We start from the raw sequence: 27,051 nt of genomic DNA, 5'->3' as shown, positions 1-27,051 counted from the left end.
CGACTAAACACACACACACAAAAAGGAATTAAGAACAGTTATGATTAATTAATTATAATGAATTAACTGAAAGGGAAACCTCCCAACGCCTCTACAACCAGAACTGATCCCACAACCCTACAAAATGCCACGCAGTCCAGGCAGAAAAAAAACTGTTGGGTTGTAACGTTTGAACGCGTGACCCGCGTGTTTAAAGTTGCGCGCGCTCTTTCGCTCTCCCCCTGCCGTGATTGGAAACCAGGGGAACACGCGCCCGCCTTCTGCTCTCTGGTCGCTAGGGGGCGCTCTCCGCTAAAGGCAATGGGATACTGTATACTGTATAAAGTGGTGTCTTTATAAAGAGAACCTCTTCCCCACCTCCCTCCGCCACGGCTTCAGCATCGCCTCCTCGTTCGCTCTCGCCTCCCGCTGAAGATTGTCCCGCGACGCCTGCCGTTCTCCCCCCCCCCTCGCAACCACCGTCTGAGGTTCAGCGGAGAGGGAGTGGGGGGCATCCCTTCCTTAGCTACCAGCTAAGGCGTCGGCCTTCTTCCCCTTTCCGATTGGTCGCCGGTGCTGCCAATCGGGCAGCCCGCCGAGGCAGCGGCGGGCTCCGATTGGTCGGGCCGAGAGGGCAGGCCGGGCCCTTCCCTGGGTGGTTGGTTCTGCTGGGTAGCGGCGGCGGCGGCGGGCGCGGTGGGGTCCGACCCGGCGCTTGCTCGACCCCCGCCTCCCTCTCGCAGCTGCCGCCGCTCCCCTCACCCCCCCACCCGCCTCAGGCCTGTGAGCTCCGCCCGGGCCGGGGCCCAGACACGACGCGACGCCCGCCGGAGCGGGACCATGTCGGGCCCCGAGGAAGAGGAGCCGCAGCCCCTGCAGCAACGGGCCAAGGAGATCCTGAGGGGATTCAAGCTGTATCCGACCCGGCTGGCCCGGGACTGAGCGAGCTAAGAAGGGAGGGCGGCGGAGGGGGACAAATACGGTAACGGGGAGGACGTGCGGGAGTGAAGGGGGAAATACGGTAAAGGGGAGAACGTGCGGGAGTGAAGGGGGAAATACGGTAAAGGGGAGAACGTGCGGGAGTGAAGGGGGAAATACGGTAACGCGGGGCCACGGTCTTGATGCGGAGCACCAGAGAGAAGGGGAATACGGTCGGGTGGGGTGGGGGCTTCGAAACAAATACGGTAATGAGGAGGTGGGGTGGAAAGGCGCTCGTAGCTCGTTGTGTGCGGCTTTCTTTGGGCAATTACGGTATGCCTCGCCAGCTCACGGGACTACATTTCCCAGTATCCCCCTGCAGCATCGCCGGCTAAGGGTTTCTGGGAATTGTAGTCCCCCCCCCCAAAAAAAAGTTCTGTTGGGTTGTGGTCTGTTCTCAAAATGTGCCTTGTTCTGTTTCCAGTCTCGGCTTCTAGTTTGGAAGGCAGGGGAATTGGGTGCGAAATCCTAAGTGGGAGGAGGTGTCATACTGGGGGTAAATGTGGTGCTTTTATGAGAGGTGGGAGTGGACCTTAATGGATGGATGTAGGGTGTTGCCTGGATTAAATTGCTATCCCCAGTTAGAGTAGACCCATTGAATCCAGTGCCCAGTGATGCCTTCAGGAAAAGAGGGAGACCTCTAATGTGAGATGGGCAGACTCAGTAAGGGGAAACCACTGCATAGTTGACAAGAAGACCTGAATAGGACCTTTTGGAGGTGATTAATTCGCAAGGTCACCGTAACGTGAAAGTGATTTGAGCACACATAAGGACAAAAAGTCCACAGTGGTGTGAACCCTATTGATTCAGTGGGTCTTCGGCGGGGCAAGAAGAAGTAGTAATTTTTATGGTCCCGGAAGTAAGGAGAGAGATTGGAAATGTTGCTGTCTGCAGCAGTTTTGTGTCTGGATGGTACCTCCCTCCTTTCAGCAGGCCACATTTATTTCAGGTAATGTAAATTAAGACTCTTACAGAGTGTTCTCTGCTGAAAATGACTGTCCTTTGAGCCTGTACTCAGACAGGGAAGCATACTATCATCTGCTTATAGCTTTGGCGCCAAAGTGCTCTGTGGCTTGGCAGGTTTGCCAGGCTTTAACAGAAGGCAAACTGATTCAGACTGTAGAGCAGGGAAAAGCCAGCCGCTCCTCCTGGGACCTAGCTCTCTCTTCTCTTCTGAACTTGGGTCTAGACTGGAGTCTACAGATGTGAACCTCTGCGGGATTCGTCCGCGTAATCCACCTCAGTGAGTGCCAAGAGCAGGAGTGGGTGCATTGCAGTGAAGATTTGCAGGATGGGAGCTGGAGAGCGTGTGAACACATGGGCCAAACAGACTCACTGGGGCAAGAGGATGGGAGCTGTAAGGCGCTAGTCAGCCTGATTTAAGAGAAGAAGGCCACCTTCCTAATCTGAGAGATGATGGTGATGCATTGGTAATGGTCTAAGACTGCCATTCGGGGCATAGCCATTGAGGAGTAAGACAGGCACAGTCCGCTCTTGAGGAAATAAGTATGCATACGTCTGCCAATGAACAAAAACACTTTATTTTCTCTGTCCTACATAGTATATCCATAAGACAGAAATGTAGAAAGAAAGCAAATATAACATGATGTTATCTTTTGCCAGCTGGAGGCAGTCACTAAAATACTGACCTCTCAGTTCAAGGAGGTCACATTCTGGAGAATCTGGGTCTCTGCAATCTGGAGAAAAGGAGGTTTTGGGAGGATAGAAATAGAGGTTCTTGCTACCTGTCTGGTTTTTTTTTAAGTACGAACCCTGCACATTGGGCAGCTTTGGGATGGTTGTGTACGTGCCAAATGGGCCCAAATGATCTTCTTAAAACGTGGGAGGGTTTAAATGTAGTCTTCTTGCTGAGGCAAAGCCTGCCATGGCCCAGTTTGAGAAATCCTGGAACAAGCTGCAATATGTTGACTTAATTTGTAGTCTCTGCACAACAGGCTGGGTTTTTTTGTTTGGTGTTCAGAACTGGAAACTGAATGTTTGCAGGAGTGGAATAGCTTTTCTCTTGGGGCATGGCTGAGAGGCCTAAGGGAGTGGCTCACTCAGTAATGTTGGGTGAAGAAAATTTCTGAGCAACCTACTTGAATTGGAGTTCTTGGATTTCTGTCTTTCTGTTTGAATGAATCGTAGCAGCTCCACATGGTGTTGCAAACGGATCTTTAAAAGGCCCTGACTTCTGGAAGGTGGCCTTCTTTTGCAGTGTGTTGAGACTTTTAAAAATTCAGCAACATATTCATGTGATGTTTGAACAAGAAGGCAGCTGAGCTGCTAAATAGGCAACTCGCCTTATTGGTTCTGGTGACTTAAAATTACTCTCAGATAAACAGACGAGGCCGCTTGACCAGGGTTTTAAAGATGGCAAATGACATAGCTTTTGTATGTGTGGATGGATTAGAAAATGCTTTTTAGATTGGATTAGGCATCCCTTAGTCTCAAGAGACTATGGCAATGTGCTCTGACTTGGAACAGCATCTCGTGTGGCTGAGAAGGCCAGTACGAGAGTGACCATTCCTTCCACACTGAAAACAAATACAATCTGCCCCCTGTCCAGCTCCCTGATTTGGCTGGTTTCGTGACTGCCTTTTTGCCTCGGCCTGCTGGACAAGGGTCTCTTCAAATTGGGAGAGGCCGTGATGCACCACCTGCCTCCAGGCTGAACACTCAGATGTCAATGTTTCCCATCTGTTGAGGTCCATTCCTCGCTGGCAGATCTCCTTGTATCACAGCTGTGGTCTCCCTCTGGGGTACTTTCCCTGCACTCATTCTCCAGACAGGAGGTCTTTTGGAATCCGACCATCAGCCATTCTGACAACATGCCCAGGCCAACATAGACGTAACTGTTTCAGTAATATATACATGCTAACAATTCCAGTTCTTTATAGGACTACTCTATTTGGAACTTTGTCCTGCCAGGTGATACCAAAAATGTGCCAGAGACAACGCATATGGAAGGTGTTCAGCTTCCTCTCCTGCCGTGCACAAAGGGTCCAGGACTCACTGCAGTACAGGAGTGTACTCAGGACGCAGGCTGTATAGACCTGGATCTTGGTATATGCTGTCAGCTTCTTATTAAGCCATACTCTCTTTGTGAGTCTAGAGAACATGGTAGCTGCTTTGCCAGTGTGTTTATCCAGCTCGACATCTAGGGAGAGAGTGTCAGAGATCGTTGAGCCAAGGTACACAAAGTCATGAACAACCTCCAGTTCTCGTGTGGAGATGGTAATAGAGGAGGTGAGTCCATGCCCTGGCCCATGACTTGTGTTTTCTTTTGGCTGATTGTCAATCCAAAGTCTTGGCAGGCCTTGCTAAAACGATTCATGAGTTGTTGGAGGTCCTCAGCAGAGTGGGCAACAATGGCTGCATGATCGGCGAAGAGGAAGTCCCGCATGCATTTCAGCTGGACTTTGGTCTTCACTCTCAATCTAGAGAGATTAAAGAGCTTTCCATCTGATCTAGTCCGGAGATGACACCTTCTGTTGCAGTTCCCAAGGCCTGCTTCAGCATGACAGCAAAAAAGATCGCAAACAGGGTTGGCGCAAGGACCCAGCCCTGTTTCACTCCGCTTCAGATGTCAAAGGGGTCTGATGTAGAAGATGCTACTTACTAATTATTTCTGCGATATCTACAAGGCCACCTCCAGTTTCTAGCAGAAATGACTTGCCCATTTTCCTCTCTGTGATGAAGTCTGGAAAATAAATTTTAAAGGGGAAGAAGCCGTGACCTTGGACGAGCTGCAATGCTACTGCAGATTTCCAAACTCCTTGATTGTGGTAGAACCTGCAGAATTCCAGATGGATTCCAGATAGCCTTCCTCGTTAAGGGGATTATAGCTGAGAGATCAGGCACTGGGAAGAAGATAGGGTAAGCTAATTCACTGCAGACAGGAGCTGGCTTGACAGAGAGAGACTTAAAGCGAGCTACATGTGCGCTGCCAATAAGAAACTGCACAAAACCCTACTGTATTAGTCTTTAGGAAAAGCCTCTGAGACCTGCCCTCTCCACCTTCCTGGTAATGAAAGGCACTGAGGTCACAGCCTCCTGCTGTGAATCTTCCCACTGGATATCCAGTGTCCAGGAAGGGGCTTTTAAGTCCTCTTCCATTCATGTCATCCTTCACAGTGGGCCCAGAGGCCTTTTGGCTATGATGCAATCGGCCGGCAAACTTATTCCTGACGTGATGCTTCGGAGTCTGAAGCCAAAATATTGTTGTGGTTTTGGAATGCTGGCTGTGTTTTAGTGGAACTAACTGTTGGCTGTGAGAGAGTAGGCCAGGTGGAAAGAAGAGCGAATTGTATCCATGCAATAGAAGTGTTTTATTTTCTAGTCTTTTTCCTGCCCTTCATCTCAGCTGTTGTCATTTCCGTTCTCTTCACCCTCAATGCCATGTAGTCGCAGCAGCTTAGAATGTGAAATGGAGTCTTAAATACCTTAACTCAGACGTTAAACCCAGTAACTTTAATTAATTGTCATCTTTAGAAAGTCATTTATGGTAATAGGTGTATAGCATAGTCTTACACATGACTATTTGGCAATAGGTCCCACTTAATTCTATGGAGTTTGCTTCTAGGTCATGGTGTGTGAGCTGGCCAGAAAGCTGAGCGAGTTAGGTAGAAATTGGGAGTTCAGTTCCCCTCTGTGTGTCCCAGGAGAAAAGGCAGTCTGTGTGGCCTCGGGCAAGCTGCACAACCCCAAGGTGCCTACTGAAGAGGGGAAAGGATAAAGAACTTCTACTTAGAAAATCCTGAAAAGGGCCACCATATGTCAGGATTGATTTGAAGGCACACATTTATTATTATTAAGCTGGTGTGAGGTTACAGCTTTAAGCATCTAAACCATCTGCTAATATTGTTCTGTGGCTTTTGCTGCATCTCTCCCCATGTGCAAGGTGTGTTTTCTTAAACCTTAAGACATTGATGTTTACTGTAGTCTCTGTTAAATGCCTAAACTACTAGGCTATCATATTCCAATTAGACACCCACCAGCATAGTGAAGTTGGTGCAGATCTCAGTGGCAGGCATTTGCTGTTGTGCAACAATTTGTGTGACTTGATGCAAAACAGAAAATGCCAACTTCTTCACTTGCAGCAATTCATCAGTGAGTTCTCTGCCAACATAACAACTTGGCACAGTGTTGACCATTGCTATGAAGAAGAAGAGGCATCCTCAAGTCCATCATGCCACTCTCCCAGCCCCTGAGTCAAGAAAATTGAGATAGGAGTGGGCTGGAAAATGTGACAACAAATCCAACAGGCAGGCAGGCCCCTTGGCGTTCGGCCCCTTGACCTGCCATCCCCTGTGCCCCAAATTGTCCTCTGGCAAAATGAGTTGCTAACAGGAATTGTATAAATGGCATCAGAGCTGGAGGTGGGAGAATAAGATGTCTGTTTTTGTTACATGCTTTTGTTGCAACCTAACCATGGTTGCCTAACCTAACCATGGTTAGGTAGAAAATCAAATTATCCTACTCAAGACCTCTGAAGATGCTGGCCACAGAGACTGGTGAAACGTCAGGAAGAATAACCTTCAGAACACGGCCAAAGAGCCCGAAAAACCTACAACAACCAACAAACACCTGAAGGTTTGCAGGAAAGGCTGTGCACTTTTTTTTGTCCTAATGACTGGGCAGGGTAGAGGAGTGGGTTGGTGAACGGGTGCAGAATCAGCCTTTGGCAGATTTGCATGGGGCCCTTGGCCGGCACTTCTGCTTTAGAATATCAGCTTGTGTAAAATGATAGAGAAAACTTCTCCATTTTCTCGCTGGTTGTTTCTACTTCTTTCTACATTGTTCATGATCTTTTCTTTTCATAACATGGAAGACCTCGATATAGCTGAGGGAGCCTGTCATCTGATTTGGATGTCTGTGTGCAAATATTCTACCTGGAGTAGAAGTGACACAGGATGTTGTTATAGGAAGTAGCCTTGAGCTGGTCCAACGGCTAAGATTTAAATGTCTGGAACTTTAGAGGTGGGGGCAGTGAAAAGTGGTGCTTATGGCTTCGCTTGGCTGGGTTGTGCCCAAGCGAGATCTTGGTGATCAGGAAAAGTTAGGAATAGTTGAGTGGCTTACTGTTCCTCTTCATGCTGGGAGTCCATTGACGTAGCTGTCTGAGCATGTGTTTGGTGGCGTCCAGCCTGTAAACAGCCTTGTGCCCCCCCCCCGCCCACTATGTTCAAGATTTGATTGAAGCTTGAATGGGCACACACTGGAGGGATTGCATTTGCAGAGAACAAAATCCTTCCTGTGATAGCCCGCCCCAAGCCAGTGGCCACCACAGGTGAGATTTCAAGAAGCATATAGGCAGCTACTTGTGGCTGGGAATTTGCCCTTCTTCAAATGAAGCTGGAGGGCATTTATAAAGTGAAGTGCAGGCAGTGCAGGTTATGAGCTCGCTCATAGCTCTGTAAGTGAGGCTTTGCAGTCAGCTTTATTAGTCATAGTAATTGTCTTGTTTCTCCAGTAATAAGGAATGGGGTAAGGGTTACACTGAACTGGACCGTTTTTCTCCCTAAAGCAGTACACCAAAATTTATACCCTATGAGATGCAGAGTGCCTTTACAAGTCTTTATGTGTGAGCCAACTGTCTTGTGATCAACATGATTGTTCTCTTGTCCTGCTAAGTGATTGAATCTATTTTAAAATTGTCCTTTACATTGGTTGTTGTGGGTTTTTCGGACTCTTTGGCCGTGTTCTGAAGGTTGTTCTTCCTAACGTTTCGCCAGTCTCCATGGCCGACATCTTCAGAGGACAGCACTCTGTGCTCTGTGCACCCTCAGAACATGGCCAAAGAGCCCGAAAAACCCACAACAACCATTAGATCCCTGCCATGAAAGCCTTCGCGAATACATTGTCCTTTACATTCTTTGCTGCTCATTTATTACCCCTTCAAAATCTGGGTGGTTTTATCACATATGCTGGGCGGGTCCTGGTTATAGTGAGCCAGCTTAACAGTTAGAGAATGTAATAAGGTGATTATAATAAAATTTGGGATCAAAATGTTATATATTTGATTCACAAGCAACTCCAGTCTGTGAGAATTTATTTAACAGCGAATAGGAGCCTTGTTTAATGGACCTTCTCTAATAGCAGGACTGGAAGAAGTGCATAAAATAATACCAGCAATGTCAGACTCTGGTAGCTCTGTTAGTCTAATAAGATGATACAGGAATAGAAGACTATCAGCCAGGACGTTCCAAGCGCCAGTAAAACCATAACAAGAAATGAGATTTGGGAAGGTTTCCTAGGTAGTGCAATTGAATTGGAAGGATCAATGTTATTTTAAAAAAATCTTTTGTCATAATCAGATCAGCGGTGACATGCCTTGACTAATAATAGTACATGATAACTGTGTTCTTGAGCTCGTAATTTCTAAAGTCTCTTGAAACCCAGGAATATCCTGACATTTGCCTCTGTTCTTCTTTTCCTGCCAGAGGCTGGACATCATTATGGCTCTTTTGACGTTGGATGTGGCAGCTCTAATCAGTGTGGATGGGCTGCATCAAAATCCAGTGTCCTTCAGCCCAGATGTCCTTTGCCGCCTTGGAGTTCCTTTTTATTTTATATTATCTCAAATTATCAGTTGTAACAAACTGTATTGTTTGTCTCTCACTGTGTAACTGATGTATTCCATTAAAATGCAAATAAATTATAAAAAGTAAAGCTATACAAAAGGGAATAGTAAGAATAATTTGAGATGTTCATGAACCAGAAAACCAGTGTGACTGGACACGGAACGCTGTGACCTTCCCACTGAGGTGGTACCTATTTATCGACTCACATTTTTACATGTTTTCAAACTGCTAGGTTGGCAGGAGTTGAGACAAGTGACGGGAGCTCCCTCCGTCGCGTGGATTTGATCTTACGACTGCTGGTCTTCCGGCCTTGCAGCATAGAGGCTTCTGCAGTTTAAATTTCCCAACATCAAGGTCTTTTCCAAGGAGTCTTCTCTTCTCATGAAATGGCCAAAGTACTGGAGCCTCAGCTTCAGGATCTGTCCTTCCAGTGAGCACTCAGGGTTGATTTCCTTTAGAATTGATAGGTTTGTTCTCCTTGCAGACCAGGGGACTCTCAAGAGTCTCCTCCAGCACCACAATTCAAAGGCATCAATTCTTCGGCGGTCAGCTTTCTTTATGGTCCAGCTCTCACTTCCATACATCACTACAGGGAAAACCATAGCTTTGACTATTCGGACTTTTGTTGGCAAGGTGATGTCTCTGCTTTTTAAGATGCTGTTAATGTTTGTCATTGCTTTCCTCCGAAGAAGCAGGCGTCTTTTAATTTCGTGGCTGCTGTCTCCATCTGCAGTGATCACGGAGCCCAAGAAAGTAAAATCTGTCACTGCCTCCGTATCTTCCCCTTCTATTTCCCAGGAGGTGATGGGACCAGTGGGCATGATCTTAGTTTTTTTGATGTTGAGTTTCAGACTGTTTTTGCACTCTCCTCTTTCACCCTCATTACAAGGTTCTTTAGTTCCTCCTCACTTTCTGCCATCAGATTGGTATCATCTGCATATCGGAGGTTGTTGATATTTCTTCTGGCAATCTTAATTCCGGTTTGGGATTCCAGTCCAGCCTTTCGCATGATGTATTCTGCATAAAAGTTAAATAAGCTAGGGGACAATATATAGCCTTGTTGTACTCCTTTCCCAATTTTGAACCAATCAATTGTTCCATATCCAGTTCTAACTCTTGCTTCCTGTCCCACATATAGATTTCTCAGGAGATAGACAAGGTGGTCAGGCACTCCCATTTCCTTAAGGACTTGCCATATTTTGCTGTGGTCCACACAGTCAAAGGCTTTTGCGTAGTCAATGAAGCAGAAGTAGATATTTTTCTGGAACTCTCTGGCTTTCTCCATAATCCAGCGCAAGTTAGCAATTTGGTCTCGAGTTCCTCTGCCTCTTCGGAATCCAGCTTGTACTTCTCGGAGTTCTTGGTCCACATGATTACCTATACTAGACCACTAAAAAAGTCAGAAATATAAAATAACTTTTGACTCTGTGTGACTCTTCATCAGGCTGGACGTTTTGGAGCTGGGAGTGGTGCAGGTTATGTTTGTGATTTTTTAGTACTATGATTAAGATATCACCTACAATTCTCTTTGGATTGTGAACACAGACCACATTGGGTTTTTCTTTTTAATGTACAATATGTATTTTCATAGATTTTGCTCTTCATCTGTTGGCATTTGGTTGTAGGGAGATTTGAATATGCTAATATGCTGCCTAGCTGGACAGGGAAAAGGGGAAGCCCTGTTTTGAGTGATGTAGTTCTATGGCACAGTCGGTCAAAGTATTCTGGAGGAAGGCATTGTTTTGGAAGCATTCCATAAGATGTCTAAGCCTCATCTACAGCCAGTTTGAGGATGCCTGATCCTGAATGCTTTTATTTTGCTCTAAATAGAAATCCTGTTGAGTTGCAAAGCATGGCCTTAAGTTGTGTAAGCTACTGATGTAAAGGAGGACTGACAGTTGAATAGATTCCTGAAAACGCATTTCTCAGCTAGGAGCCTCAGGCAGGCAACCACTTACACATGTGTTTAACCTTGCATATAACTACGTGCTCAGCTTCTGACTTACGTGGGAAATGTTGGAACATCCTTTGGAAATTTGGGAAGGAGGAACATTCACAGTCAGCCGCTCTAGAGTCCCTTCACTGACACATACCTGGGAATCTGAAACCTTTCAAGTCAGCATTGTGGTAAGCCGCCCAGAGACCTTTGGGTACAGTGGGTGGCATATAAGTTAAATACATAAATAAATGTATGTATGTATGTATGTATGTCATGGTGCTGCCATGTATGGTTTGGCTTTTGGGCACTGTTCTATATTAGGTCACATCAGATTCCATGATAGCAGCGCAATGCAGTCCTTCCTTCCCCACATTTTAGATTTGTCATGTGAATGCTTTTGATCTTGTTTAGCTAACTGTCAGCAATTCACCAGGATGTGCTGTAGTTTTCAGGAGCAAAACTTGCCTAGGATTAGCCATGTCTGCCAGCATCATAAAATGCACATGGATTAATAAGGCTTTCATGGCAAGTGAGAATTTAAGGAGTGATTTTACCAGTTCCACCACCCCCACCACCCCCAGAGTTTTCATGGGCCCCACTGAAGATTCAACCTACTCTGCCCTGAGAGAGCTGGGCCTTCTGTCTTGTACATGCCATGTGTGTGTGTTCTTCGTCAGCCCTTGAGAATCTTACATTTTAGACGCCATCTTCCAGAGTTCCTGCAGCGAGGATGGCCACTGAGTTCTGGCGATTCCCTGTTTCATTTCCCAAGATGAAAAACTACATTGAGGCCACAGTCTTCCACCCAATTTCCGTTGAACTTGATGGGACTTATATCTGTTTAAAGGTTTCCATTGTGAGTGTCCATGTGCTGCTGTCCTGCAGGTCGCTGTTATAAGTGTCATAGATCAGCGCATTTGTGACAAAATTTTACAAATTTAGGGCATCTTAGGTAGAGCACACGGGAGCTTGGCCTGTTCATGGCGACCCCCTCCTGGGCAGTGCAGTTCAAAATAATGGGGATTCCACCATGGTGGTTGTTTTCGTTTGTTCGTCTGTTTTTCTCCCAGGATGCGAGAACCCCGCAGCATTGTGCTGGTAAATGAGCATCACTTTTTTTTCTCTTTGAAAGCAGGGGATCCACCTAGCCGTAGAATTCAAGGCAAACCCACACTAAAGAGCAGCTCACCAGGAGGCTGAGCTTTTAATCTCATATTAGTTGTTCACGAAAGTGTCCAGCTGAAATGCTTCTGATGATTGCTGTGAGCGTCGGCTTGATAAATAAAGCAGATCATGTTGTTTCCCAAAATATTAGCCAAAAAAAAAAAGATTAAGCGGCTTCTGCTGACTCCTAGTCCCCAAGGGCAAACTCATGCTCACAGTTGCTCAGTTGAGTTGCTCTGTGAAAGAGAAAATCTGAGGCCAGGCAGAGAATACCACACTCCAGTGGAATACCATAGGCAGCCTACAGCCATGGCTGTTGGCTCCAAGAAGGGTTTTTTGAGGTTCTGGCTCTGGGTTACTGAAAGAATGCCCCATTATTGTATCAAGGCCCTGTTGTGTGGTTCTCTCACCAATGAGATGGAGGTCCCCACCTTGCTCCTCTCACTGCATCCTGGCAGGCCGTTCTTGGTGGTTTCATGCCTCTTATCTTGACCCACTGGCTCCCACTGGTGAAAGGATCCCTTTTCCCCATGTGTGGCCCTCATCCCTTGCTTTGACCTTCTGTCCTAACAGCAGAAATCAAAGTGCACAGGCGTTGCAGAGAAACGAAGCCTTATTAGCTGCTGTTGTAGACATGGTCCATGGGGAGAACATGCAGCTCAAGGCGCCTGCCCTCTGAACTTCTTGCATAGAGCAAAACACTAGTGCTTTCCACCAGAGAGCAGATAACTGCCTCGACCAGTTTATGGGACTAAGGTTAAGAGGAAGAGTGGGATATAGAGAGACAGGCAAATGTTGAAAGCATTTGTGGTTGTCTGTGAGCCCTATAGATCCACATTGGCTTGAATTGTACTTTATGGTGCAGTAAAATATGTAAATAATATGTACTCCATGGGCATTCTTGTTGCCTGAATGATGAGTGAACAAAATGTGCCTTTTGGAGTGGGCAGAAGGACCATGAAGGCGTCTGAGGTTGTGGCTGAACATTGTTGGTAAAAAAAAAAAACACTCCATCAGGAGTATTCTCGAAGGCTTTCACAGCCAGGATCTGATTATTGTTGTAGGTTTTTCGGGCTCTTTGGCCGTGTTCTGAAGTTTGTTCTTGTTAATGTTTCGTCAGTCTCTGTGGCCAGCATCTTCAGAGGACTGGAGTAGGAACTCTGTCCGTGTTCTTCTTATTTATTTATTTATTTATTTATTTATTTATTTATTTATTTATTTATTTTAGCCCGTCTATCTGGTCTTGCGACCACTGTTTCCTCTGTTGCTGTTTGTTGGATAGTTGAGTATTTATAGCTGTGGGAACAGCTTTGGTCCTTTTTCAGGAGATAGGGTGATCAGTGTGTTTTTGTTGTGATAAGAGGGGAGAGATTATCTGTCACTGTGATTGATGGGTGTCGTTAGCTGGTCTTTTTTGTGCAATGATCCCTGGTCCTTGTGGCTGGTTAAATCCCTGGTCCAATGGTTAAATCTATGGTTTTAGGTGAGAAACGGAAACAAGCTGACAGCCATGCCCATCTGCTGTTTTGGTGCTCTTTCATATAGGATCTGGCATGGTGTATAGGCATCCTTCAGTTTAGAGAGAGATCTGACATGGTGGTGTCAAGGCAAAGCCACAAAGTCCTCTTAGCTGTCATCCCTACCCTTGCCTTTCAGTTTGTGTCTATCGTTCACAAAACAATGAGCCTCCGTGAAGCTTGGAACAAGCGAGCAAGAACCTGTTGACCACAGTTGTTTCTCTGCTCCCCCTCTGCCCTCCTAGTCTTGTTCTAGGCCATGGGGACCTTAAAAAATGGATCACATCTTCCTCTAATTCAGCCCTGCCTTGGAATAGGCCTTTTCTGCCCCACGCTCTCTAGCCCCTCTGGCTTTGGGTGGCGGCTTGAGCTCCTTCCTCTTCCAGAGAAACACTAGAGATATCTCTGTGTTCTAGTCTTCCCACCTCCCTTTCTCCCTCTTTTGTACCTAATACCAAAAGGCACACTTTTCAGGAATGTGTAGGCAGGCAGGCAGGCAGGATTGGCATGGCACCGATAACAGCTGGCACGAGGTGGTTCATAAATAAGTACTTCACCAAGCTGTCACTTTCTTGGGTGCTGGGGAGCGGACGCCTTGTGCACCAATGCTTCCCCCTGCAGCATTAACCTTACTAAATGTGTATCTCATTAGCCTAAAGACAGGATAAGCCTGCCTTCTTGGTTGTGGGTGGATGACTAGGTGGGCAGCTGGCAAGCGCTTTATTCCTTTTGGATACAGGAGGAGAACCTGCGGGCACTTGACTGAGGCTGTCTGTGAAGGAGGTGCCACACGGAGATTGATAGCAGAGCCGGGGGAAATGCGAGCATCACCCTCTGTTCTGAACCAACGATGATGAGTTCCATGTTCTAGGTGACGGAGAACAAGGTGTGGGGACAGGGGAGGCGTAACCCTTGCTGCTCGCCAGCTGCCCTCGGGGCTCAGTGGCAGGTGCTAAGCCCTTGCAAAGCCGAAGGGGCGCTCTCCCTGTCCTTGCCTTCAACCAAAACCTTTTGGAGGAAGAGGGGCTGGTTTTCTCACAGGGTGCCAAAGATAGAAGTCATTCTTCCCAAGCCACAGACCGGCCCTCTGATCCTGACTAAGCTGACCCCTTCTCCTCCTGCTTCCCATTTAAGCCCAGTTCCTGCCATTCTGCTCTGGTCCCGCCTTCCTGGTGGAGCTCTTCCTCCTGCTGTCTCCCACCCAGGTGCCTGCTCCTTGCTTTTGCATTCCCAGACCACCTGGCAGCTCTGCGTAGTCCACCACAGGTGTGTGGGGATGAGGCGTTTGGCCCACCGGAGATGACAGGGTTGTCCCCACCCCCTCGGGAAAAGTCAGAGGCGGGTTCTGGCTCTGGTCTCTTGGCCCGTTGTCCTTCCACTTTCTCGGTGTTTGCTCTCTTTCTTCGCTTTCCCAGTGTTAGGCTGCAGGCACTGTGCAGTTGATTTTGGTCCTTTCAAGTCCGAGAGGCAATTTAGGAAACCCAAGCTCTACTGCTGGGCTGGAGAAGCTCCCTGGACTGCCTGTTCTTTGCTTAACAGAGCAGCCTTGTTCAAGTGAGCTAAATCCTGCCAGGATACATAGCAAGGAGTGTGTCGTGTTGGGAGGGGGGAGGCAGGAGATTCTCCTCTACTGTTTTCGGCACTAGAGCAGAATTCCTGAAAGGCATGGCTTTCTCCTCCGCACCCCTGCCCTAAATGGCTTGGATCACACACAGGACACGGTTGTGATGAATATGGCATCTGGCGACGTAGTTGCTTGTCGTGCACATTCTTGAAGGGTATTGGAATGTTTTGCTGTGTTCTTGGCTCATAGCTGATGGAAAACTCTGGAGCGGTGGTTCCCAACCTTGGGTCCCCAGATGTTCTTGGACTACAATGCCTGGAAACCCTGGCCAGCACATCTAGGGGCGAAGGCATCTGCAGGTTTTAGCCCAAGAACCTCTAGAGATCCAAATTTGGGAACAAGCGCTCTAGTGAAATAGCTTCAGCACTTGTCTGTTTTAGAGTCTGCTGAGCCATGAAGTTTTATCATGCCTTGAGGACCATCGCTCTTTTCTCAGCCGCTTCAGAGGCTGGTAAGAACAAAAAGGAGGACAGTCTTTCTTTCTTGGCACCCTGAGCTATTATAGAGAGATGGATGGATGGGTACATGACAGGCAACTGCAACTCCTTTCCCTTCAAGGAGATCCCAGTTGCCAGAATCTACTAGATCAGTGGTTCCCAAGAACATCTGGGGCCCAAGATTGGGAACCACCACCGCTCTACTGGAAGAGCTTGGGCGCTTGTCTTCTGAGGGGAGGGACGTGATGTGTTAACATCTTCCTCTTCCTCAGCTGTTTCTTTTTGTGCTCTGCTTCTGAGTGAGTTCTGCTTTTCAGAATGGTACTGATTTGTTCCAGGGTATTGTGTTGCTTTGACCCCCCCACCCCCACCCACCCAGTCGTCTGTGTGCCAGGATGCCTCCGTTTGGATTGACCATTGTCACCGTATGCTTTTGGAGAATTAGTTTGGTACTCCTCTTGGAAGAGAAATCCCAGGTGCCTTATTTTATGATATCTATAAAAATTCAGAAGAGCAGCTGTATGAAAAAGGCTGTGGCAGAGAAAATATTTTATGTTTTGGTGTATGAAAATGGGGCTGGGAAGATTTCCACTAGGGTCACAAGCTGGCTTCGGAAGATGCGGGCAGAGTGAAGGCTGGTATGCAGCCGTCGGAGACTGGAAAATATTTTTTTTTTCAGTCCAATCCTTGGAGTCAACCAGTCCTAAGAGTTCAATGCATCTGGAGGGCACTAATCAGATAAAGGCCAGAATGGCATATGATGCTAGTCCTATTCTACTCTCTCAGGGGAGCCATAGCCAAAACAGGCGTGCAAAAATAACGAGTTCAGTGCAGTCTTGAATATCCTGCTGTAGGCTGTCCTGTGGGATATTCTCCGGTAGGATTTATTGTCTTCCTCAGGGCAAAGCGCATAGGATCTTGCCACACTGGTGGGTGTGCATGCTGACAAAGGCAGCTTGTCCGGCTTGGTGCTTTGTCAGCAAACAGGAGACCGTTCCAGTTCCTTTGTTGGCACGGGTTTCCGCGGCGCGCTGGCCTCAAGTCAGTCTCCAAGCTGATCTGAATTTTTATTTTGCTCATTAGATGCTGCAACTCAGCCTGAGCCCACTATGAAATTTCGACAGGATTAAATTGGTCATGAGAGACCCCCCCCTCCCCAAATCTGCATTCTCTGGACTTGCCCAGAAGCAGGGTTTGTGTGGAAACGGATCGAAAGAGTGTGTTTGAATGTCAGTGAAGTTCAGCATCTTGAAACAATCCTTTTAAGACACAGGTTGAGCGAGATGAAGTCTACAACCTGGCGCACTCTCTGGGGGTGTGGGAAAGAGAAGAGATGTCAAAAGGGGAAAGGGGGGGAAGTGCGTTCGGCTGCAGTCGCCCAGATTCTGCCCTGCTTGCACAGACTAATTAGCACCACTGCTGCTCCGGGAGCAGCCCTGTTCATCTGATCTATTCCCAGAAGACTTCCCGGGCTTTTCCAGGGAGAAAAGTGATTGCAGATGTCAGTCCTCACAGCTTATTGGAAACTTGATTGCGTCACCAATTAGCTGTAAGAGAAGATGCATCTTGGCCTGGGACAACCAGTTTTTGGGCTGTGTTTAGCCAGATACGTATTTCATTTTCAATGATGCAGAGCATTTTCCTGTTGGGCCCCCTAATGCCACGTTAGCCATGCGCTGCCCACATCAGCGACACAAGCAGCACTTCTCCGTGAGGCTTTGTAGAGGTTGCAATCCCTCTGGAGCAAACTGATGGTGCTACCTGTGTGTCTGAGAGAGAGAGAGAGAGAGAGAGAGTCTTGCTTTGAAGTTAAGGAGCAGAGTTGGTGCTGCTTTCATAAGGATGAGCCTTTCCCTCTCCCTCCCTCCCTCTCTCTTTAGGTTTGGAGAAGTAGACTTTTACATGTGTAGCTTGGGATAAGCACAGAAGTAAAAGGATGGTGTGTGGCATTCTGCCCTTTCTGGTTAGCAGTTGGCACTTGAATCATGTTGTGGTTGACGGCCAGCACATATATGTTCTGAGATACTTGTGACACAGTTTGAGTGTTATTACAACACCAGGCAGAGTGGATGAAAATCCATATTTTTTTAAATCACATTGATTTAAATGACACTTTTTTTTTTATCTTGAAGGCACATCCACCCTGCTACCAGAGGTTGTAAGTACTACATTTTTGGACTACAACTCCCAGAATTCCTCAGCTGGATAGCTGTGGTTAGAAATGGGCACAAACCAACCATTTGGCAGTTGATGCCATTTCGTTTATTGGTCAAACAGGTGTTTGGTGCTTCCCTGCCCTGCCTCCTCTGCCGGGCACCCACTCGGAGGTAATGCCTGGAGGAGGCGGGGCAGGGAAGCCGGGGTGCTGCCTCTGAGTGGGTGCCTAGCAGAGGAGGCAGGGCAGAGAAGTGCCAAACAGCAGTTCAGCCAATAAATAAAACTGACACAAACCACCAAAGTGTTGATTTGTGTCCATCACCAGCGTATATTTCGGAATATTTTCTAAAAAACAGAAAGGAGGGTTGTAGCATTTCAGAGTCATACCTCTTGTGGTGAACACTCTTGTAAACTAGGGTCTACTTTATCAGATGCATGGTATTTTATTTGATTTGTGTAACATCCTGCCTTTTCCCCAATATGGCTTTCAAAATATTTTAAAAACACAATAAAATGTTATATTAAAAGTGCAGTGAAGCCTGTTACTAGCAACCACTGATATGTGCTCAGATGGCCGGTAGAATGGTCAATAGTCAGGCACAGAGGGACCAGCTGAGGAACACACATCATCACACAGCTAGTGATGTAGTTCTAGTCCACAGATCTTCCCGGATTTTGCCCATAACTTCCCGCTGACAGCCAAGGAGGCTTTCTGCATAAGACACACTTGATGGTCCCAGCTTCATTGCTGAGTCAGCTTCCTTTGATACCCAAAATGGGGAAGTGTTGTTGTTGTTTTCTTCTTCAAAATTCAGAGCTTGGAGTATCTGGAGGTTGGTTTGTTTGTTTAATTGGGACACTTGACCATGCAGACTGAGGGAGTCTAGGGTTTTAATTAAAAAGCCGAGCTTCTCCAGATGGTGGTATCTCCTGTTTTGATTGTTTTGTAAAATGAAAATGTGTACTTCACTGCCCTGAACTGTCCCTTTCTAATACCAGGGGAGGAAAACGTGTCCCCGTGTGCTGGACATCCCTCTTATCCAGGTGGAGAGACTCTGGGAAGAGCATCACATGCAGGTTTCGGCAGTGACTAGTTGCCAGCTACATAGTTAATGGTAACTGTACTTTTTCTGGCAGTGTACTCGTCAAAAACCAATGTAACAAGTAGTTACGATGTTATCTTTTGGAATGAATATTTTCTCGTTTCCTTTAAAAGTTAGTTTCCAAAGGCTTTTTAAGGCATTTTTGAAACATTTAAACGGGAGCTGTTAAAGTTTTATGCCATTCTGTTTTCAGTCCATCCTAATTTTCAGTCCATCCATCATATTCTTTTTGTACAGTATTCTTGTATTTTCAAGGTGCAGTATCAGATCTTGCCACTAGAGGGGACTGGAGAGTATTCACTGTACTGTATTTTTTCTGGTGTGCTGGTAGTTACAGTAGAACAAGGAAGTAAGTTTTCTTTTCTCAAAAGACTAACTGTAATGCCACCCTGGCTGTTTCAGACTAATGAATGATGGTTTCCTTAATTTTTCTTTTAATCAAGGTAGTCATCTGATCTAGGTATAAAAAGAAAATTTGAGTTGGGTAATATATTTGTTGTCTCATTGTAGTCTTGGACTACAACTCCCAGAGAAGACTCCCTAGAAAAGACCTTGATGTTAGGAAAGTATGAGGGCTAGAGAAAGAGGACGACAGAGGACAAGATGGCTGAACAGGGTCATCGAAGCGACCAACATGAATTGGACCAGACTCCGGGAGGCAGTGGAAGACAGGAGGGCCTGGCGTGCTCTGGTCCATGGGGTCACAAAGATTCGGACACGACTTAACGACTGAACAACAACAAAAATATCTTTGTTCTCTCGTTGAAAAGTTACAACAAAAGCAACTTTTTGAGCCCTCCAGGAACCTTCTTCAGGCATTGATTGGGACTTTTGTTCTTCCCCCAATGTTGGTAACATTGAAGAAGAGACCTTGAGGTCTTAAAAGCTTGCCTTGCGTGGAACTTTGAAAAAAAAAATAACATGCCAGATTCTGTTCATAAGCATAATTCCTTCTAAGTGACTGTAAATGAGATGAACTGTAGGCAGTGGCTCATTGCTGGCGTAGCTCTAGCCTTTATAGACTTTGGGAGAGAAGCAGGCCCGGCGGCTTCAGCATCCTGTTCTTCTTGGCGACAGCCACCTTCTGAGGAAGCTCTCCTCTGGTTCCTCCTCATGCTCACAGAGTCTCTGATTTTGCTCTTTGAAGCCAGGAATGTGAAGGTTTTGAAATGGATTCGACACAGACTTTGGAAAAACTGGCCCTGCGGAAAGGAAACGCTGTCTCCCGCAGCAGCCTGGAGAGTAATCCTAACTGCCTTTGCTTTTTGTGTTGCTTAACAAAGGGACGGCAGGGGAGGCTGGGGGCTTGCCCCAACGGGCTGCGATGAAAGACGTGAGTGAGTTGGGGAAGATCTTTGGAAACTCTGAGCAGGGGAATAAAGAGGAATTTTTGCCTCTTAAATCGTAACCAAAACCAATTGTAACTAGGCCCCTGGAAAGTCAGCATTGGCACTGAGGAACTAGAACACGTCACTCTGTGATCTGGAGAAGCTGTTTCTCAAACTCTTAGGCAGGCTCTCGGAAAAAGTGAGGCTAGCCCCAAGGACTGGGAAAATGCCCTCCCCCAGTCCCATCCATCATCTACCCATGTCTGATGTGTGAGGCTGGAAACAACATCTAGTTATCTGGGATATTACAAATAGGAATTTGATCTTTCCCTCACCTGTGCTGATGTGCATATTAAACATCCACTGGGGTTGGGTGAGAATCACCTGCTCTGACTTCAGGGTGCCCGAGGGAAAGGTAGGGCTGGCAAGCTGGTGCTTCTCTTTGGCTGAGCCTTGTGGGTCCATTTTTGGAGGCTGGGTGTGATGCAGAGAGCTGCGAAGCTAGTTCTCTTACCTTAAGGTGGGGTGGATAGTAAGCATTTTTAAAAATATATATATCTTCCAGCAATGGCCTCTCATATGAAATGAAATGGATGAGATGGCTGGACAGTGTCTGCGAAGTAACCAACATGAATTTGACACAACTCCGGGAGGCAGTGGAAGATAGGAGGGCCTGGCGTGCTCTGGTCCATGGGGTCACGAAGAGTCGGACATGACTAAATGACTAAACGAACGGAACGATGAAATGAAATACTGCTTCCAAAAAGCAATTTGCTATAGCTGACATTGCTTGTTCAAAGTGTGGGATGGGGTGGGCTCCTGATATCCCAAGGGGTTGATGTTGACTTCTGTGAGGGTTCCAACAGAATACACATGAAAGAGAGGGGTTTCGTCTAACAATAGGGGCTGAGCTCCATTTATGCATAAGGGATGCATTAGGGGCAATGGCAGCTCCTTTTCCTTGAAAGGGTCCCAGTTGCCAAAGTTTGCTAGATCAGTGGTTCCCAACATTGGTCCCCAGGTGTCCTTGGACTACAACTCCCAGCACAGCTAGTGGTGAAGGTCTCTGGGAGTTTTAGCCCAAGAACACCCGTAGGTTAACCAAGGTCGGAAACCACTGGGCCATAAAGTTCCTAAACGTCTGCATGTTTGAAAGAGGTGACGGCTGACGTCTTGTTCTCTCTGAGCTTGCTGCACTATGTTCATGACTAGTTATATTTATTAGTTAAACATGTCTCCTATCTCTTCTCCTCACTTCCTTCTCACAGTAACTCTGCGAGGTGCCATAGACTAAGAAAGAATGACTGGGATGAGGTTATCTGGCGAGGATCACGGCTGAGATGCAGGGCTAAAAACTGAGTCTCTCAAATCCCCCAGTCCAACACCCTGCTGCACTGCAGGGGATCTGCTTTGTAAGAGCAGTTCTCTTATATATGTGGCTTTCCCCTAAATTTACAAATCAATGTTTGGAAAGTGCACATCTCAAGCAAAGCTTGTTTGGCAGCAGCATCCACTGGAGATCTTCTCTCTGTTGCACACACGCACCCTGTTGCCAGAGCGGGGATAACAGAATAAAGCAAGCAATTTACACAATTGGATTCCCTGCTGAAATCCAAACATTGGAGCATTTGTTATTGCTGTACAGCAAAAACATCCTCTTGCAGCCTAATTCTTCAGGGGATTAATAAGGGTAGGGACTTGGAGCAAAGACCAGCAAAATCCTCCCTCTTCTCTTTCTCCTCCCATGTTGTTCCCCACCTTGGACTTCCTGAATAATATGTTGCCTCCGATTATAATGTGAAGAGTTGAAAGCAGCTAATTCCTATAAGGCTCACAGACTCTCCGATGTTTTGGGCTTGCTGCAAACGTCAGCAGCTTGATCTTGAGTCCTTTGGGGATGCAATTTGACCGGCCTTTTGTAGTTCTGCTTTAGCCTTTTATGTTGGCTGGGATGGCATAGGGCCAAGTTCTGGTTTCCAGAAAATCTGTCTTCTCTTGTTCATTTGTTTGTTAGCCCTTTCAGTGAGAAGATATGCTTTAGACAACATCCTGCACTCTTGGCTGGTACATCTAACTCAACTACTGGGGAGGAGATGACACATATGCATATTGCATTGCCAGTGTACTGTACTTATGTGGCAGTTACTGAACTCCTAGGTTCATTCTGTGCAGGAGTATATGATTCCTTCTTTGCCTTTTAAAATATTCAGTGTTGTTCAGTCTGTGTATAAAAGCCATTCATTTCCCTGCTTGTTTTTCCACCGTAAAATCAGCCTTCATGGCTTTTTAAAAATTCAAATCTGGCGAGGAAAGGAGAAATCCCCCCCCCCGCCCCCGGAGATGAGAAAACAGGTTGAGAGGGGAGAAATTTTGAACAAAGAATGGGTTAAGAAGACTTTTTCCCTCTTGCTGCTGTTCTCCTTGAAGGCTGCTTTGGGCTTTAAAACACAGAAAGAAGGAACCTCAGAGCCAATGCATAGCATGAGTTCCAGCTTTTGAAAGTTGCGAGGGATATCTGCAGTTTAGAGATCAGCCTTTAGACATTGGCATAGCCCCTTACTGCTCCCATCTCTTGACTAGAGACTAGTAAATTGCAGTAAATTCTGCAAAACGTTAAAGAAAAATAACAGTCCCCACTAAATTATGCTCATAAAGTTTGCTCTGTTGGCATCATTTGCTCAGGGAGCCTGAGAATGTGGACTTTTTAAAATGCAAAACTGGATTTAGGGTGTGGTTTATAACAGGGATGGAAAAGTGGAGAGCATCCCAACTCCTTCGACAGACCGTGCCCCAGACCCTTTTTGTGAAAGTGGACGTTTCCTGAGATGGGTCCTTCTGAAATAAATAAGGTGCGGGGAGGAAGTTACTTTATGGGGGAATCATACAGTCCCATTGCTTGGTGGCTTCAGTCACGATGGTTGTTTTGTTCTTGTCAAAGAATGCTTTTTAAAAGAAACGTTCACAGTAATACAAAAGCTGTGTGACTTAAAAATGGTTTAAAATACATTGGAGCTGTAACCATGCCCCGATTCAACTTCTTTTTGGTTTCAGTATTGCAGGAAAAGGAGAAGAAGTGATGTTCCTTTTTCATGTATATTCTGGTAGCTCTATTTGGTATATGTTTTGGTAAATACAGAAAAGAATTATTCTCACTAGAAGCTGATTTTGTACAAGTTGATTGCTACTACATTAGCCAAGAGACTGATATGTGTATAGCGTAAGTATTTAAAAGAACACTTTCTTTTTATAGAAGGGTGAAGGTGACGTTCCCACTGTACAAATTGCTGATAATGTTGTGCAAATTGGTGCATGCATATAATAACCCCAATTGGAAATTATGTACAGTTCAAGAGCAATAGCTTCATGAAGCATAATTTCTGCTCACCCTTCCTTTACAGCATAGTTGTAGTTGCATCGTTGTAATAATGACCAAACGATTCCAAGCCTGGTGAAACTTTGCGGGAATCCCAGCTATGGCTAAAACCTTGGTTTTGTCCCTTGGTGTCTATGGGCACCTCCCACTTTCACCTCCGGAACATCTTTAAATAACTTTTAAGGGTCAACCATGGAAGGAGCTTTAAAGATAGTTCAGGCTTGATTTGAAAATGGAGTCGAGCCTACACTCTCCTTCCTCCCTCTCCATTCCGTTCCATCCCTGCTGTTGGGATTCATCATCCCCCCCCCCCACAATGCACGGTGCTATTCAGTTATCATTTAGCTGTTTGGGGAGGTTGTTTCCCCATGTTATTTTTCCTCTTAAGATTGTTTTGTACCCTTTTGACAGCCTTTGAATGAGGATGGGAAAAGTGAAATTAGTATTACCAGGGAAGGTGGAGATCATTGGTTTTGTTTATTCTCCACTGCTTTAGAGGCAGGCAAAAACTATGTTTAATTACATATCTGGAGCATTACATTTCTAGTTTTTCTTGTATGAAGGTCCCTGGTTTGCTGTCTGGCCTCTTCAGTCGACTGATATACCTAGGCGTTCATGAAGGATTACCTGCTGCCATACAGACATGCCAGGTTAATGGTGTCCCCACAAGGCCCACACATCAGGTGTCCCACCTTACAAAGTGTGATGGGCAACAAAACAGCAACGACAGGCAGAGTGTGTCCTGCCCCTTCAGCTCTCTGCATTTATCTGTTTATGGGTTCCCTGGTTTAATACTTCCAGAAAGTAACAGAAGAAGGTACAGTATATAGTTCTGGAACTTCTAATGGATTTGATGTTTGTTGCTACAAAAGAACGGATTGTTTAAATTTGGTTCTGTTTCTTTCATGTTGCTGGTTTTGTATGTTTCTGCTATCTGCCGCTTTGAGAATTCTGGAATGGAGAAGTGACTATGTAAACATTTTAAAAAAATAATAATAGGCATACCTCTGTGTAGTGCTAATTTGCTCAGGGATCACATGCGCATGTGAGCATTGCAGTTAAATTCTTGCAGGTTTTGGTCATAAGAAAATTCCCTGCTGAATTGGAGGAAATGGAAGGGACTGGACCTTTGAAGTCTGTAGCTTGACAGCTTTTCTCTGCTAGATGTTGCTATTGACTCTTGCTTTAAAACACAGAAAGAAGGAACCTCAGAGCCAATGGATAACGTGAGTTCCAGTTTTCAAAGGCTGCGAGGGAGATCCATAGTTTAGAGATAAGCCTTTAGTCATTGGCATAGCCCAGGGGTCTCCAAATTTTGCACAGTGAGGGCCACATAAGATATTTTCCATATTTTCGAGGGCCGAAGGAATGCTCTCATACACCCTCCTGCACTGTGCTCTTGAAGGCGCTTGTTTTGCTGGCTGTCCCCTTTCTCAGCTCCCAGATATGGGACTTTTCCTCTCACCATCCAGGCTTCTCTGAAATACTTCATCTAATCAGAGCATCTACTGTTCAAGCCATAACACGGTGGCCTCTGTCACTCACTTAGTGTTACTTAATGCCCTCTGGATTCTGCCTACAGCTCCTTTCTGCTCCTCTGCAGATCAGGATCTTTCTATTTTTAACAGCGCTCTTTCTCTTGCCGAGATAGAAGAACTGCTAAACCAATTAAACACATTAGGGGATAACCACTCATGTGGATCTGGTTCAGGATGTCTAATTTCTGCATTGTGTGACATGCTTTAGTACCTGACCTTCTTCTCAGCTAGATAAGCTGTTAGCTAATCTACTAGGCGGGAGGTGCCCTGTCTGCCACTGGTCTCCATCCCCTTCCAAGATTTCTTGTTTTCCCTCCTGAGTGTCATGACCAGATTAGTTGTACCTATTAAACAGGTTCTGTGTTGTTCCTTTTCTCTTTGCAAAAGCCGTAATGTTTTTTTAAAAAATGAAATAGAAGTGATGGGCCAACATTTCTCCTGACTCTTATCTACCAAGTAGTCTTCTTCTGGACTGTTGAGTCAAGAATCTTGGTGGTGGGGAAGTGAGATACAGAGGGAGAAATCCTTCCATAGAGGGAAGTGATGCCAGGCAAACAACACTGGCCTCCTGTTATGAATCATCCACCCTGTTTTCGGGCTGCTTGGGAGCAGGATGATGCAGCCCGGTGGCTTTGGGTCTGATGTGAGGAGCTCCTTCCTGAAACAGAAAAAAGCACTGAGCTGTAGAATAAGGGGACTCTGGATAGATTTGAGAAATGTGGTTCCTTTTTTTCCTTAATTGCTGCACAAACAGAAACTGGATGAATCTCCGGGATGCCGAAACAGGGAAAATTCTCTGGCAAGGAACAGAAGACCTTTCCGTCCCCGGAGTAGAGCATGAAGGTATGGTTGGACCAAGATGCGTGTGATGAAATCCCAGCGAGAGGGGGAAAGGACTCTGCAGGGCTAACTGGATTTGTTGCTGGGCATTGAGCTCGGGAGCGGGCAGAGTATGGCCTTTGAGATGACGTTGGGCTGTGTCTCCCCTCGACGCCAGCCAGCAGAGCCAGTGGAATAGAGATGGGCATAAACCTCAGTTCCAGAAGCTTGTGCCAGTTTGTACACATGGTGTACAAACAGGCGCTGTGTGTTCTCATCCCCTGCCTCCCTGGCTAGATTCCCCCCCCCCATGCACCAGCTGGCGCACACTCCTCTTCAGCCGTTGAGCGAGTCTCGGGCAGGAGCACAGGCTTCCCTGCCCCACTTCCTTGGCCGATTGCCCACTCAGACTCCTGCTGGGGACTGGCTGAACAGCCAGAGAGGAGGAGGAGAGGAGCACAGTCCCATTGGTGAGTGGGTCATTGGCTGGGGAGGGGGGGAGAAGGGACCATGCGGTGCCAGGCATACAAACCAGCACGAACCTCCGAACCAAAGTTTGTGCCGGTCACTAGTGGGGAATGTGGGTGGTTGTGGACCAGTCATGTTTGCTGCGCCTGACTCTTCCCACTCCTGATCTAGCATCATCAAGATCCACAAAGTTTCGTCAAAGTACAGAGGACGCTAGTAGATTTGAGGGAGTGGGGGGGCCTCTCCCCTTCAGGCAGCCACCCTCCCCATAAGGAAAGTGGTGAAGATGCTGGGGCATTCTCTGCCCCTTCCTTTAGACTACCTGGAGAGGCTAAGAGAGAATGGGAGACGGAGGAGAAGGAGGCATTTGAGACGGTCTCGTTTTTACCTTCCTGAAATGGTAAATGGAATGGGGTGTTTTCCCTGTGCGTGGCTGACGGGGAGATTAATAAATGAATGGGGAAATGTGATTGTATGCTTGGCGAAAGAGGAGGAAGAAAAGGGGTGTCCCCACACAATTGGCTGCCTGCCACTTCCTCCCGTCCTCAAAACAGCCCGTTTCTGTAATGAACAGACAGGAGGTGGCCCTCGGCGTCTGTTTCACGGCATTACAAACAGGCTTGCATGTAGCCAGAAGGAGCGATGAGTTGCCGCCTCCTGGACCACAGCTCCTTCCTATAGCGTGTGCCCGACAGAAGGGAAGGGCCGATATTTCACTCTGGAGGCCATGGGGTGGGCCGTGGGCCAGAAAGCGATGCCTTGGCAAGGCCCAGTGGTCAAGCGGTCCCATGGCCACCTTCACCCACCAGGGGAGAAGAAACACAGCACCATCACAGCATGACAGCAGCAGGGGAGGGGAAAAAACTTTAGGAGTAACTGTTCCCCACTTTAAACAAGGTGTTTGGGGAACATGTGCTTTGTTTTGATGCCTGATCACCATTCTGCAATGCAGTTTGGTTTACAAACAAGACTGACATTTCCTGTGCACTTTGTTTTAAAGCAAAAGGGCTTGCTTTGAGCTGTGTGCATATCAGCCATGTT

General features: G+C 46.6%; 1 protein-coding gene across 1 annotated transcript in view; it reads left to right on the top strand.

Annotated features, from left to right (window-relative positions):
* The first annotated feature begins 518 nt into the window (after nt 1-518).
* Nucleotides 519-27,051, top strand: part of PDE6D (phosphodiesterase 6D) — a 38,442-nt gene continuing 11,909 nt past the window's right edge. The window contains exons 1-2 of the mRNA XM_020814679.3: nt 519-893; nt 25,478-25,566. Coding sequence (XP_020670338.1) covers nt 820-893; nt 25,478-25,566 — 163 coding nt within the window. The 5' untranslated portion in view covers nt 519-819. The remainder of the gene's footprint in view (nt 894-25,477; nt 25,567-27,051) is intronic.

The sequence above is a fragment of the Pogona vitticeps genome, chromosome 3, assembly GCF_051106095.1.
Source record: "Pogona vitticeps strain Pit_001003342236 chromosome 3, PviZW2.1, whole genome shotgun sequence".
Classification (NCBI taxonomy): domain Eukaryota; kingdom Metazoa; phylum Chordata; class Lepidosauria; order Squamata; family Agamidae; genus Pogona; species Pogona vitticeps.
This window is presented reverse-complemented; position numbering and strand designations above follow the sequence as displayed.